The following is a 14,620-nucleotide window of genomic DNA, read 5'->3' on the forward strand; positions in this document are numbered from 1 at the left end:
GCAGGGGGGTATGCAGAGTATTGCACAGGGGGGTATGCAGAGTATTGCACAGGGGGGTATGCAGAGTATTGCACAGGGGGGTATGCAGAGTATTGCACAGGGGGGTATGCAGAGTATTGCGCAGGGGGGTATGCAGAGTATTGTGCAGGGGGGGTATTGCAGAGTATTGTAGGGGGTAATGCACAGTATTGCAGGGGGTTTCAGGGATGGCTGAGCAGGGATGGATGGATCTGTGACTGCAATAGTCACAGATCCATCCACAGCGCTGCTGACACCCGCGCTCCCCCCTCTCACACTGTTCCACTCGGTACAAAAGACGCCGGTTTGTTTACATGTGATCGCGCCGTCATTGGACGGCGCGATCACATGGTAAAAGACCGCTGTTACTGGTCAATTACCTTGATCTGTGTAGCGCCGGGTCTCATAGACCCGGCGCGCACAGAATTTTCTGTGTGCGCGCCCGAGGCGGCGTGCATTACTGCTTCTGCTGGGCGCCGTTTCAGAACGGCGACCCCCAGTTAAGCAACCACCTTGCCGCCGTTTTTGGACGGCGGCTGGTGGTTAACTGGTTAATATATTTTTGTATGTCCTTTTTTTTATAAAAAAAAAAAAAAAATAGGCATACGGGAACTATTTTTTTTTTTTTTTTTTTTTACAACAACTTTGATTGATGTAAAATAGCAAAAATGCAAGCTCACATTGCAACACTGGTTCAAAAGCATATGAGATGTAAAGCACTGCAATGGGGTTGATTTACTAAAGAGAAATCCACTTTGCACTACAAGCGCACTGAAAGTGAACTTGTAAGTGCAGTCGTTGTAGATCCGAAGGGAAGCTCTGAAATTAGGGGGAAGTTTGCACTTTCCAACCACTTGTAGTGCAAAGTGGATTTGCCTTTCGTAATTAACCCCCAATGTGTTGACAGTAACATATATACAGTAACAACCGCAAATCCTACAAAGGCCATATCAAGAATAAACAAGCTAAACCCGGCTCCTACCTTTTCCGAATGATCACAGACTCTGTCCATTCCCATAACTGAGCATCGTAACCTGTGTTTACGGTTCTTCAGTTTATGAATGGAGAGGAGCTTCTCTCTATTCCTTTTAGCCGACGCTGCTGAGAAAGGGACTGGGGAATCTGTGTCCTTAATTCCTTTCTCTGTCTTAAAGGGGAGATGTCAGCCAACAGGGCTGATTAAAAAAAAAAAAATATATATATATTTTTTTTAAATTGTCGGTCTTCTTTCGTTTATAGCGCGAAAAAAAATTAAAACTGTAGAGGTAATCAAACACCACCAAAATAAATCTCTGTGTGGGGAAAAAGGACATACATTTTGTTTGTGTACAATGTAAAAGCGAACACATACGTGAGCAGTGCCCGCATATGTAAACGGTGTTTAAACCACACATGTGAGGTATCGACGCGATTGGTAGAGCGAGAGCAATAAATTTAGCCCTAGGCCTCCTCTGTAACTCAAAACATGCAACCTGTAGAGTTTTTTAAACATCGCCAATGAAGATATTAAAGGGTAAAAGTTTGTCGGCATTCCACAAACGGACGAAATTTTGAAGCGCGACATGTTGGGTATGAATTTACTCGGCGTAACATTATCTTTCATAGTATTAAAAAAAATGGGGATAACTTTACTGTTGTCTTATTTTTTAATTTAAAAAAGTGTAATTTTTTCCCAAAAAAGTGCGCTTGTAAGACCGCTGAGCAAATACGGCGTGACAGAAAGTATTGCAACGATTGCCATTTTATTCTCTAGGGTGTTAGGATAAAAAATATATATATATAATGTTTGGGGGTTCTAATTAGAGGGAAGAAGATGGCAGTGAAAATAGTGAAAAATGACATTAGAATTGCTGTTTAACTTGTAATGCTTAACTTGTAATACCAACGGCCACCACACAAGGAAGAGCTGGGGACTTCACAAAAAAAAAAAAAAAAATTTTTTTTTGCCCACCTTCCAAGCCAAGTCGCCAGGATGCTATATATATATATATATATATATATATATATATATATATATATATATATATATATATATATACACACACATACATACATATACACACATCGCCAGGATGCTATATATATATATATATATATATATATATATATATATATATATATATATATATATACACACACACACACACACACATACATATATATACACACACACATACATACATACATACATATACACACACACATTATATATATATATATATATATATATATATATATATATATATATATATATATATATATATATATATGAGTTCAGCGGCCCCTTTTCAAGTGAATAAGTCCACCTAACAAAATAATTTTCAAATTAAAAGTCCGGCACCATCTCAAATAGTATTTATCAATATGCAACTCTGTATAATCATATTGTGCAAAATATTAATCCATGATAAAACAACTAAATAAATTGTGAAAAAAAGTCCATCAATCGTGTGAGAGAAATACAAACTCACCAGATATCTAGATTAAATAAAGGCTTGTAACAATCAGATTCTTTGGGTACCTGTATGTATCTGAAGAGGATGATTCTCAGCTCAAGAAATACCTCTTTAAATTGATAAGCCAAAGACGCTTGGGAGAAGCAAAATGTATATCATAGCCCAACGAGTTTATTGCAACAGATATCCAGCAAATAAGTAGCAACACTGACTGTGATGATGAAGGAATCAGGCGATTCCTTTGGAAAGAAAGAAAATCTTATCTATGGGCAGCCTTATGCCCCTTACACACAATCGGAAATTCCGATGTGAGCTTTTGAACTGACTTTTGCTGTCAGAATTTCCGCCAACAAAAAGATTGACAGCTGGTTCTCAAAGTTTCAGACGGAAAAAACTCCTATCGGAACATCCGATCGTCTGCAGCAGTTCCGAAGCGCAAAATTCCAACGCACGCTCGGAAACAATTCGACACATGCTCGGAAGTATAGAAACGTAATTTTCTCAGCTCGTCGTAGTGTTCTACGTCACCGCGTTCTTGACGGTCGAAAGTTCAGAGAAGCTTGAGCGGAATTCCGTCGGAAAAACCATACAAAGTTTTTCTGACGGAAAATCCGATCGTGTGTACATGGCATAATTCCTGATCTTTCATTATTGTTAATATATTATTCATATATTTATTAGAAAGTGGAGTCACCAGATTGCGATTGGCCTGATAGCACCCCTGTGAATTGGGACCAAGGACATTTTACACAGTTGGTAATAATAGCGATCATCTAAGAACTTTATATAAACAGCAGATCAATAGCTGTTAAAAGCAGAACAAAATAAACAAAAAAAGCTTTGTGTAAAGGGATTTTCACTTGCTTAGGATTTCTAGTCAGAATACACAGTAGATTGTGAGTAAACAAACATTCTTTTCCCCCTCAATCCCAAGTTAGTTGTGGTCTGGCCACAAAAATTTCAGTTAAGCTATGCAAGGACGAAGATGACCACAACCTCAGCCTAAATTCCCTACTAAGTAGTATCCAGATAGTAAAGTCTGCTTATTGTGTGTCATGTGAAATAAAAGGGCAAGAGACAGTCAATAAAAACATATGTGCAACATTTCCTGGAGGGCCCATTTACACTGTTGTGTTTTAATACACACAATCTGACACAATAAACACATCTTGTTGGCCTACAATAAAAATAGTAAAAGATAGAGAATAGTTCCGCGCTATGGACCTGGCAAATATATGTCACTAAAAGCTGCTGCCTCCACTGAAAATAACTATCGAGGTTGATGTAAGAATAATGCCCCATACACACGAGCGGTTTTCCCGTTGGAAAAAGTCAGATGAGAGCTTTTGGCCGGGAATCCCGACCGTGTGTATGCTCCATCTGACTTTTTCCAACGTAAAACTGCTGGGAAAAAAAAAAGAGAACAAATCCTAGCAGGAAAACCATTCGTCTGTATGCAATTCCAATGCAACATAAAACACGCATGCTCAGAATCAAGTCGATGCAGGCTCAGAAGCAGGGCTGTGGAGTCGGTAGATAAATGTTTCGACTCCTAAATGTTCCGACAATATAAATTTAGTAGGAGTCGGAGTTGGAGTCGGTGCATTGTTTGCTGACCCCGACTCCGACTCCAGGTACCCAAAATTTCCTCCGACTCCACAGCCCTGCTCAGAAGCATTGAACTTAATTTTCTTGGCTAGTTGTAGGGCGTTCTTGGCAGTCAAAAGTTGACCAAACTTTTGTGTGACTGTGTGTATGCTAGGCAGGTTTGAAAGGAATTCAGTCAGGAAAACCGCTCGTGTGTACGGGGCATAAGAGAAAAAAAAGGGGGTAAGTGGATTTGGCGCTGCTAGTGATAAATGTGCAAAAATATGTTGCAGTATATATCATAGAGAAAACAACAATGCTACAGATAATTAATTAAAATGCAATCCATCCTATGTAGTGAACATCTAGAACAGGGATATGCAATTAGTGGACCTCCGTGAGGCATAGCAAGACTGAAATCCACAAGCATAATCAAACAAAGTGCTAACGTGCAGACAATTGATAACGTTAACCACTTCAGCCCCGGGAAGATTTTACCCAGAGCACATGTTACAATTTGGCACTGTGTCACTTTAACTGACAATTGCGCTGTCGCTGCACGATGTACCCAAATAAAATTTGCGTTCTTTTTTCTCCACAAATAGAGCTTACTTTTGGAGGTATCACCTCTGCGGTTTTTATCTTTTGCGCTTTAAACAAAAAAGACTGAACATTTTGGGAAAAAAAATATATATATATATATATATATTTTTAAAAACTATTTTTTTCCTCAGTTCAGGCCAATATATATTCTTCTACATATTTTTGGTAAAATAAATTGCAATAATCGTATATTGATTGGTTTGCGCAGAAGTTATAGCGTCTGTCAACTATGGGAAAGATCTTTGGCATTTTTATTACAGACACATCGGACACTGTTGACACTTTTTTTGGGACCATTGGCATTTATACAGTGATCAGTGCTATAAAAATGCACTGATTACTGTGTAAATGGGAAGGGGTTAACACTAGGGGACGATCAAGGGGTTATATGTGTGTTTCCTCATTATGTTCTGTGTAGGGATGTGAGTGACTAGGAGAGAAGCCATAGTGTTTTAGGAAGAAACGATAAGGCTCCTCTCCTCTGACAGCACAGAAATTAGGGTTGTCCCGATACCGATACTAGTATCGGTATGGGCAGGGTTTGACAAATTTGCTTGGAATCTAGGAGCTAGCTAAAAAAGTTAGGAGCCAAAAAACGCACCCCATCCCGCCAAGCTTGCGCGCAGAAGCCAACGCATACGTGAGTAGCGAACGCATATGTAGACGGTATCGCCGCGATTGGTAGAGCAAGAGCAATAATTCTATCCCTAGACCTCCTCTGTAACTCAAAACATGCAACCTGTAGAATTTTTTAAACGTTGCCTATGGAGATTTTAAAGGGTAAAAGTTTGCAACCGCCCCTTTTAAAAGATGTCATTCGCATACTTAACGCTCATTTCCTGATGGAATTTTCATTCGCCAAGGCTAATCTGTCTACAAACGACTTTAACTCGTCTTGGGAAAAATGGATTGCTGATCATAGAAGTGCCCCACTACGTTAATTATACCACTGTCATCTCACACGTTTAAATGTTATAAATGACCGTCATGGGGTTTTTCTTTGTATCCTTCACCCCAATCCATCCTCCCTTTCCCCCTTCCTGGGTGGTACACGCCCCCCCCTTTTTTTTATTTTTTTTTTATATTTTGTTGATATCTCACTCCAGCAGCTATCTATTACATATGTCTCTACATGAGTTTAATATGACTTATACGATATTTTCCCTTTACATATATGTATATGCAACTTTAGTCCCTACAAATATACTTCCTGCCTTACTGTGGCGCCTCGCAGGTACACAATACTACAACTTTGCTCTTCTGTAATTTCTGTTTATTTTCCTTTCCTTTAATGTCTATGACTGTTTACTGAGCCAGGGTATGCCCAATTGGCTATGTTTTGTATACATTTCCCTTTTTCTATATAATAAAAAATCTCAAAGTTAAAAAAAAAAAAAAAAAAAAAAAAAAAAAGGGTAAAAGTTTGTCGCCATTCCACGAGCGGACGCAATTTTGAAGCGTGACATGTTGGGTATCAATTTACTCGACGTAACATTATCTTTCAAAATATAAAAAAAAATTGGGCTAACTTTACGGTCGTCTTATTTTTTAATTAAAAACAGTGTATTTTTACGATCACCGCTGTATAGATTTAAAAGTAATTTCTCCGATTCTCTTCCCCCCCCCCCACGAGCGCGCGCGCGGCTTTAAACTCAGCAGTGCTTGTAACTCCCACACACACGATCACCGCTGACTGTCCCGTATCCTCCTCCAGCCCCCCTCCGTTTTGCTGCAGTCTCCCTTCCTCCGTGCTGCCATCTCCCTCTGTGCTGCCATCTCCCTCTGTATCCCCCTCCGTGCTGCTCTCTCGCTCCGTGTCCCCCTCCGTGCTGCCGTCTCCCTCCGTGTCCTCCTCCATGTTTCCGTCTCCCTCCGTGTCCTCCTCCATGCTGCTCTCTCCCTTTGAGCTGCTGTCCCCCTCCGTGCTCCTCCTCCACCCCATCGAACTGTCAGGATGGAGATCGGAGGTAGGAGCCGGTAAATCTGGCTCCTTACTGTTCGGAATGTACAGAGCCAGTGATCACTGTGGTTACGATGTTTCCGTTTATGAATGAAGAGGAGCCTCTGTCTTCTCTCCATTCATTTTCAGCGCAGCTGAGGCTGCTGAGAAAGGGCCTGCGGAATCTGTGTCCTTAGTCCCTTTCTCTGTCTCAAAGGGGAGATGTCAGAGGTCTGTTAAGACCCCTGATATTTCACCAAAGCCCCGACCAACAGGGCACATCAAAAAAAAAAGAAGAAAAAAAAATGTATTGTAGAAAATACAAAATAAAAGAAAAAAACACACTGACACGGTCCACCAAAATTGTACAAAAAAAAAAATGTAAAAAATAAAAACTACTGACACAGTACGTGCTGAAACTCATAGGGTCTTAAATGTTGAAGGCAAACTAATAGGTCCCACAATAGCAGCATCATTTCCAGCAGGGGTGTTCTGTGATGTGAAGTTTGCCAACTGCAAAGCACTGATCTTACATCTCCATTGGGATAAAACAAACAGCCTACTTCATGTTATCACAGTAATGGTAGTTTGGCAAAGCACAACAAAGAAAAAACTCAAAGTCCTCCTTCTTATAATTAAGTAAATATAAAAAAAAAAGTATAACTTCTGTCTGGATTATTTTTTTGATCCAAAAGGATATCAAGTTCTGAAGAATTTAAAGTGTATATCCAGGAAAAATCTATGTAATCAGTGTATGAATATTACATTCCTAGTGTGAACTTTGAAATACTCCCCTATGCTCTGTTTTCCATCTATCCCTAACTTACTTGTTATTCCTGTCAGTATACCCCTTTGTGCAGCACTTCCTTTAGGGGATGACAATACTGCAAAAGCACTTCTCAATTTGCAGCAGTCTTCTCCCTCCCCGGCAGCAATTTATCATAGGTCAGCTGGGTGAACATGCCTATTTAAACAGCAATTTTAGGCTGGGATGTCGGCATAAACTGGTAAGCATGACCAAAACAAGCATTAAATACTGGTATCAGGAATAAACTATTAATTAATCTGCAGCAATATGATCATTTGTCTAGACATTCCATTAGGAATACCTTTTCCAACATCTGCATAACTATCTTGTTATGCATATGCCAAGTATCCCAGAGGTTCTTCCAGAAACCAGACAGGTAATAGCACTGTAAATGTCATGCCTTTAATATAGAGATGAAATTAAAGGGCTCATTAATTCAACTCTGAAATTTTAAAAAGAAGATGTTTACTTTATTAAAGTGGTAGTAAAATGTTAAAAAAATAAATAAAAAAATTGCCCCCAGCAAGTAATTACCATAATGTGCTAGTATGCTTTGTAGGTTTAAGCTTAGATAGTATTAGCCTGGACTTCCACTTTAACCACTTGCCTACCAGGCACTTACACCCCCTTCCTGCCCAGGACATTTTTCAGCTTTCAGCGCTGTCACACTTTGAACACATTTTTTATAACTTTCTTCACACAAATGGTGGTATTTAATCACTGCTGGGTTTTTAATTTTTTATTAAAAAAAAGACCAGATTTTTTTTTTAATAGGTTTTTTACCTAGTTTCTGTCAGTAAATTTTTTTTCCTACTTCACTGATGTGTGCTGATGAGGTGACACTGATAGGCTGAACTGATGGGCACTGATGAGGAGGCACTAATATGCCACACTTATGGGCACTGATAGGTGGCACTGATGGGCGACACTGATGGACATTAATCGACAGCAGTGATAGGCAGCACTAACAGCCAGCACTGACTGGCATCGCTAATAGGCACTGATTGGTGGCACTTGTGGGTAGTGTTGGGCACTGATTGGTGACACTAAATTGCTATACAGTAATCAGGGCACTGATGATCAGTGCCCTGATTACATTCCTAGGATGTCCCCCTGTGAGGAGATGCCGCTGATTGGCTCTGTCAGTGTGAGGCGAGGAGAGCCGATTACCGGCATCTCCGTGTTTACATGTGACTGGCTATAATTGGACACAGCCAATCACATGGTTAAAGAGCCAAGGACTGGACTCTTTACAGAGATCGGGTCGCGCTGTGTTCTAGCAATACGGCGCAACCGCGATCGCCGTGCTGAAAAAACACCTTGCAGTGACTGGCCCCCCACATCTTACTTACCTGAGCCCCGAATTTCCCTCTGCGGTGACGCACCATCCCTCTCTCCACGGGGCCCCAGATTTTGATTGGATAGATTGATGGCAGAGCAGTCATTGGCTCCTGCTGCTGTCAATTAAAACCAACGAAGTGGGCGCCACGAGGCGGGACCAAGTCTGGCATTCGTGTCTGTGGACGCAAATGCTGGACTCGGGAGCGTGCCCGCAAGGTAACCCACCCCGGGAGAGCACTTCTCCTAGGGGGTAATCTGATGCGGGGAGGAGCCGCGACAGCTGCCAGGGGACCCCAGAAATGAACGATCGGGGCCGATCTGTGCAAAACAAGCTGCACAGTGCAGGCAAGTATGACATGTTTGTTATTTAAAAAAAAAAAAGTAAAATTTGTTTTTGAAAAAAAACGACCCTTTAAAATCACTTTAACTTTTGTATGGAATGGACCGAGGCATCCTAACAGTGGTGGAAAAATAATTATCCATTTCATTTTCACTCACAGGTACTAAACCAGATTGGCCGTCAACAATTCTCAATGTTCATATCCTAAACACCCACAACCAAGTGTCAAACTATGTATAAGACCCCTTTCACACTGGGGCCGTGTCAGCAGTAAAGCGCTGCTCCTTTTAGTAGCTCTTTACCACTGTTTAAGAGGCGCTTTTTGGATTTAAGGGGGTGCTTTTAACCCCAAAGGGGCAGGGCGTTTTGGGAGCGCTCCCAACCCACCCCAAAGATACTGCTTGCTGGACTTTTCGGAACGTCCCGCAAGTGCACCACCCCAGTGTGAAAAGACACACTGGAATGAATGAGAGGTGGTTTTCAGGCGCTTGGAAGAAGCTATTTCTAGCGCTAAAAACCTGAACCCTGAAAACCACCCCAGTGTGAAAGGGGTCTAAGATATGCTTGACATTTCATGTAAATGTACAAAGTACAACTGCCTTCCACTCAACTACAGTACATAACTATACTTTTTGCGTTCATTCATATCCAATTCTATACAATTCTATGGACCAGATCTTTGGCACTACATTTAATACACAAGAGGACTTTTCCATTACATTTTCTTGGAGATTTATTTTTGAGATACCGGTAGATTGAGGTCCCCAGTGCAGCAAGGTATGAGTGCTAACCACTAAGCTACTATGCTGCCCCATTGCTTTTACATCAGTTATATATTATATAATAAAAATATGTCTTGTATATTATAATTATTTTTCTCTATACTGTATATCTTTTGTAAAACTCTGATCTGCCCAAATTAAATTGTAACATTCTAAATGTTGTTTTAAAAAAAAAAAAATGGTTAAACATAAAAAAAATAAACGATATTCCTAGTTTGGTAAAGGGTGGCAGAAAGATTAGAACCCTCTATGATGTTTTTATCGCTCATCAGTCTGTTGATGGCAAAAAGTATATGTTACATTTGTGTTTTGGAATTTACAGATGTTTTAAGACAGCTAGCTCATTCATTTTGAATGGACTGCCAATATACAAAAAACAGACATGCAGCATTTATTTAGGTTACTGTACATTGTGGTATGCCGAGACGAAAAGCACTGGAGCTGGGTTATCAGTATACATTGCAAGGATTTTAACACATTTTATTGCAGATTCCTACCTGTTTCTGCTCTGGAGAAATAGCTGATTGTTCCACTATGTCCTTTGGAAACGTATTATGAATAGGAGTGACTGGTTGTTATACACAGCTGGTGCTCTCTCATTGTTCCAAGGAGAAAAGTTGCAGTGTCTGCATCCCTTTAGAAGTATTTAACCTTTAGGCCCCATTCACACTTGTGCGACTTGTCATGCAACTTTTGACATCAAAGTCGTATGACAAGTTGTTCCACGTGTTTTTCAATGATAACCATTCATATATGTGCAACTTAAAGTTGCAACGACTTCAAAGTATTTCATGCACTATTTTGGTCCGACTTTCATGCATTTTGAGGGCCATAGACTTCAATGTTCACCCACAAAAGTTGCATGATAGTCATACCTGAATATTATTTAATGCAACAGTTGTGCAAAAGTTCTTCAATATCACTGGTCAAAACCAAGGTCGTATCCAAGTTGCAACCATCCAAAGTTGCACTCCAAAGTCGGTGCAACTTCGGAGTCATACAAGTGTGAATTGAGCCTAAGGGAGCATCTCCCCAAAATAAAATTTCTATTGCAGAGAATGCCTAAAATTTTACTTAGCACAGATGCTTAGGAAAATCAGTGAGCCAATCACACAAGTAGGAAATTACATTATGGAGGGCCTTCTGGACACTAAGGGCCAGATTCTCAAAGAGATACGACGGTGTATCTCCTGATACACCGTCGTATCTCTGAGTTAGGCCGGTCGTATCTATGCGACTGATTCATAGAATCAGTTACGCATAGATATGCCTAAGATCCGACAGGTGTAACTGTGTTACACCGTCGGATCTTAACTGCAATTTAAAAATGGCCGCTGGGGGCGTTCTCGCTGAATTACGCCGAGAATATGTAAATCAGCGAGATACGCCAATTCACGAACGTACGCGGGCCCGACGCAGTGTTTTTACGACGTTTACGTAAGGGTTTTCCCGGCGCATAGTTACCCCTGCTTCTATGAGGCGCAGCCAATGTTAAGTATGGTCGTCGTCCTAGCGACGTCATTGGGAGCAATGCACGCCGGAAAAATTTGCGGACAGCGCATGCGCATTTAAATCGGCGCGGGGACGCGCCTGATTTAAATACTACACTCCCCCTAGCCGCGGAATTTGAATTCCGTAGGGGGATTTACGATCCGCCGCCGCAAGTTTGGAGGTAAGTGTTTTGTGAATTACCCACTTGCCTCTAAAACTTGCGGCGGCGGATCTTAAATCATATAGATTACGCGGATCTAAAGATCCGCTGATCTATCTGAATCTGGCCCAATATGTGTATGCCCCCAGGTTGTCATATTGCATTCTACTTTACAGAACATTATTGTGCTGCAGATTGAAAAGGACATTAAATTACAATACGACTTGTGTACATATTGTATATGCTTTAATATCATTTGTATCTGCTTTTTTCACAAAAGCGGCGTTGAAAGCTGAAGTTTAGGTATGGCAACTTTTACATACGGTAGTTACATTGGTCCAGCTTGGACCAATGTAAATATGTGCCATACCACTGAAGGCTGGGGAACACTGTAGAAGGTACCGCTACTGGAGCAATTGCCACTAGCTTCCTAATCCCTGTTGCTTGCTGAACATTACAGGTTGTTTACTCTCTGCATTCTCTGATTAGCCACTTGTCTACCAGCGCTTTCAGTGCTGTAACACTTTGAATGACAATCACTCAGTCATGCAACACTGTACCTAAACTAAATTATTATTATTTTTTTTTCACACAAATAGAGCTTTCTTTTGGTAGTATTTAACTAGTTGCTGACCAGCCGTTGCAGTTATACTGTGGCAAGTTGGCAGGGATGCGCGAAACTCCCCGTTCTGACAGGGGAGGAGAGAGAGATCAGCGATCTTTCGCTACTCCCAGCGAGCCCATCCCCCTGACAGTTAGAAAACATCTGCCTAGGGAACACTTAACTCTTTGATCACCACTAGTGTTAATATAGTCACAAGTACAGTGAGGAAACACATCGAGATGGAGCCTGTGACATCATTACATCCATCTAGGAAGCAGTTCTTGAGCCGCTGAGAATCAGTGATCCAGGAATTGTCCATCTTTATCATACAAGCACTTTACCTGCATGCACCAGGACAGTGTATCTGTAAATGTGGGTTTTTCCTGCCCTCATGGCATATAACTATGAGGGACAGCCTCTGAGCAAGTGGGAGTTCTTATGAGGATAGAGGAACAGCAGATTGCTGGATTTATACCCCTGCGGGAAGGTGCCATTAGACCCTATGGTGGGTCTTCATGTGAGGTGAGCACATATAGAGACCGGTGGAGGACACGGTGGTGTGCTTGATCACTTATTTTGGATGTCACTTATGAAGATATAGACATGTGCACTGAGAAGAGTTTTTCTTTTAGATTTAATGTCTTGAATGCACTAGCAACCGTATATATATATATATATATACACACACACACACATACATATTTCTTTGTCTTCACTTTTTATTATTTTCACCTTGACTCATTAATACACCCTGCTGCTCAGCTGGGTGTGGTTGCGCTTCACCAATGATGAGCATGAGCCCAGCAGCTCCAGCCGCTGTCTCAGGTCCTCACTGGATAGATTGATAGCAGCAAGAGCCATTGGCACCCGCTGCTCTCAATCAAATCCAGTGACATGAGGGGCGGGGCCGAGTCCTGCTGTCTGTGTCAATGGAAAGTGGCTCTCCGTAGGGGGCACGCAATGAAGAGGAGGAGCCAGAAGCACTGACGGTCGGGGACGCTCTATGGAAAGTCCTTGCACAGAGCAGGTGAGTACTACATGTTTGTTATTTTACAAAAAAAACTATACAATCACACTTTAAAGCGGAGGTTCACTTTTTGGGTGGACCTCCACTTTAAAATGATTGTAAAGGTTTTTGTTTTTTTGTCAAAGAACAAACATGTCATACTTACCTGCTCTGTGCAAGGACTTTCCACAGAGCTTTTTGGAACCCTCCGGTGTCACATGTGGCACCTTTTAGGGGGGTGCAGATACCTGTATAATACACATATTTGTACCCACTTCCGGCAATAGACTCCCGTGGGAGTCACGCCCCTTACCGCCCATCCCCCCCCCAGCTGTCATCTGGGAAACACACTGGTACCAGGAGACAGCAGGGACCAGTGAGGACACGCCGCATCACTCGCGCATGCACAGTAGGGAACCGGGCAGTGAAGCTGCAGCGCTTCACTTCCCGATTCCCTCACCTAGGATGGCGGCGGGGGGAGCCGAGAGATGAGCGATTGCTCGACTTCGGGTTCCGAGATCGCAAGCGAGCTGGCCAGGTAAGTGTCCATTTATTTAAAGTCAGCAGCTGCAGTATTTGTAGCTGCTGGCTTTCAATATATATTTTTTTTAGCTGGATCTCCGCTTTAAGCGATGACATAATTAGCACATGTGCAGTACTTTCTGCATGCATGGAACACTGGGTGTGCTGTGAAGCTAGGGGGACTCCTGTTTTCATGTGTGGCAGTGATGTCATTGCTGCCCGGCCAGAGCACGCAAACCTGCAAGGATGATCAAGTGAAGAAAGACGTACCTGCAGTAGTGATCGTGCACCACTGAATTACCCTGCTAGCAAGGTAAGTCTGACATAATGTGCTAGTATGAGGAGCATACATTATGGCATTTATATTTGTTTTACATTTACTACCGCTTTTAGAAGTTAGTAAGGCGCTCACCTCTGCAACCATGCTCCAACTCTTTCTGCTGGCTAAAAGCTGACAACACAGCCTCTGGTGATACAGCAACCTGGTTCTTCCACACATCTTGTGTATAAAACTCCACAGAATGTGCCCCCGATATCCTCGTAGTAATCTCTATGAACTGCAGCAAGCTTTTCACAGCCTCCTTCACCCGATCTGTGCTCGCAGAAGATAACTGGGCAAACATCCTGATGGACAAAAAAGATTATTAATAAAATGCATTGAGGGCACATCTATTTTTTTTATTTCAGTATGATCACATGACAAATTAGTGTGTGATGGGCACATGCAACTCACATGTCAAATCCCTGTACATAACATACACATCACTGTGTGCTGATTGCTTTGTACTGCCCTAACAGTGGAGGAATTTCACCCACTTCTCTTATGACAGGTCTGGACTCTGGAGGAACACACATGTCTCTCCTAGGTGCAGGAAAGTGACGTCATTGAGCCACGTGACTACAGCCTTTCCTTGCTGCAGAAAGATACATGGAAGTGAGGAGAGGAAAGAGGATATCAGCGCA

The 14,620-nt window shown here is 41.8% G+C and overlaps 1 protein-coding gene across 3 annotated transcripts in view; it reads right to left on the reverse strand.

Annotated features, from left to right (window-relative positions):
- The window catches only part of METTL25 (methyltransferase like 25), a 332,607-nt gene that overhangs the window by 317,810 nt on the left and 177 nt on the right, over positions 1-14,620 (reverse strand). The window contains exons 1-2 of one of the 3 annotated variants that reach the window (XM_040344185.1): positions 14,474-14,533; positions 14,070-14,281 (exon numbers count right to left, since the gene is read on the reverse strand). In XM_040344185.1, the coding sequence (XP_040200119.1) occupies positions 14,070-14,280 (211 nt within the window). In that variant the 5' untranslated portion in view covers position 14,281; positions 14,474-14,533. Of the gene's footprint in view, positions 1-14,069; positions 14,282-14,390; positions 14,534-14,620 lie in introns of those variants that run through there. The other 2 variants (XM_040344183.1, XM_040344184.1) reach the window with 2 other exon arrangements.

This window comes from Rana temporaria, chromosome 3 (genome assembly GCF_905171775.1).
Source record: "Rana temporaria chromosome 3, aRanTem1.1, whole genome shotgun sequence".
Taxonomy (NCBI): Eukaryota; Metazoa; Chordata; class Amphibia; order Anura; family Ranidae; genus Rana; species Rana temporaria.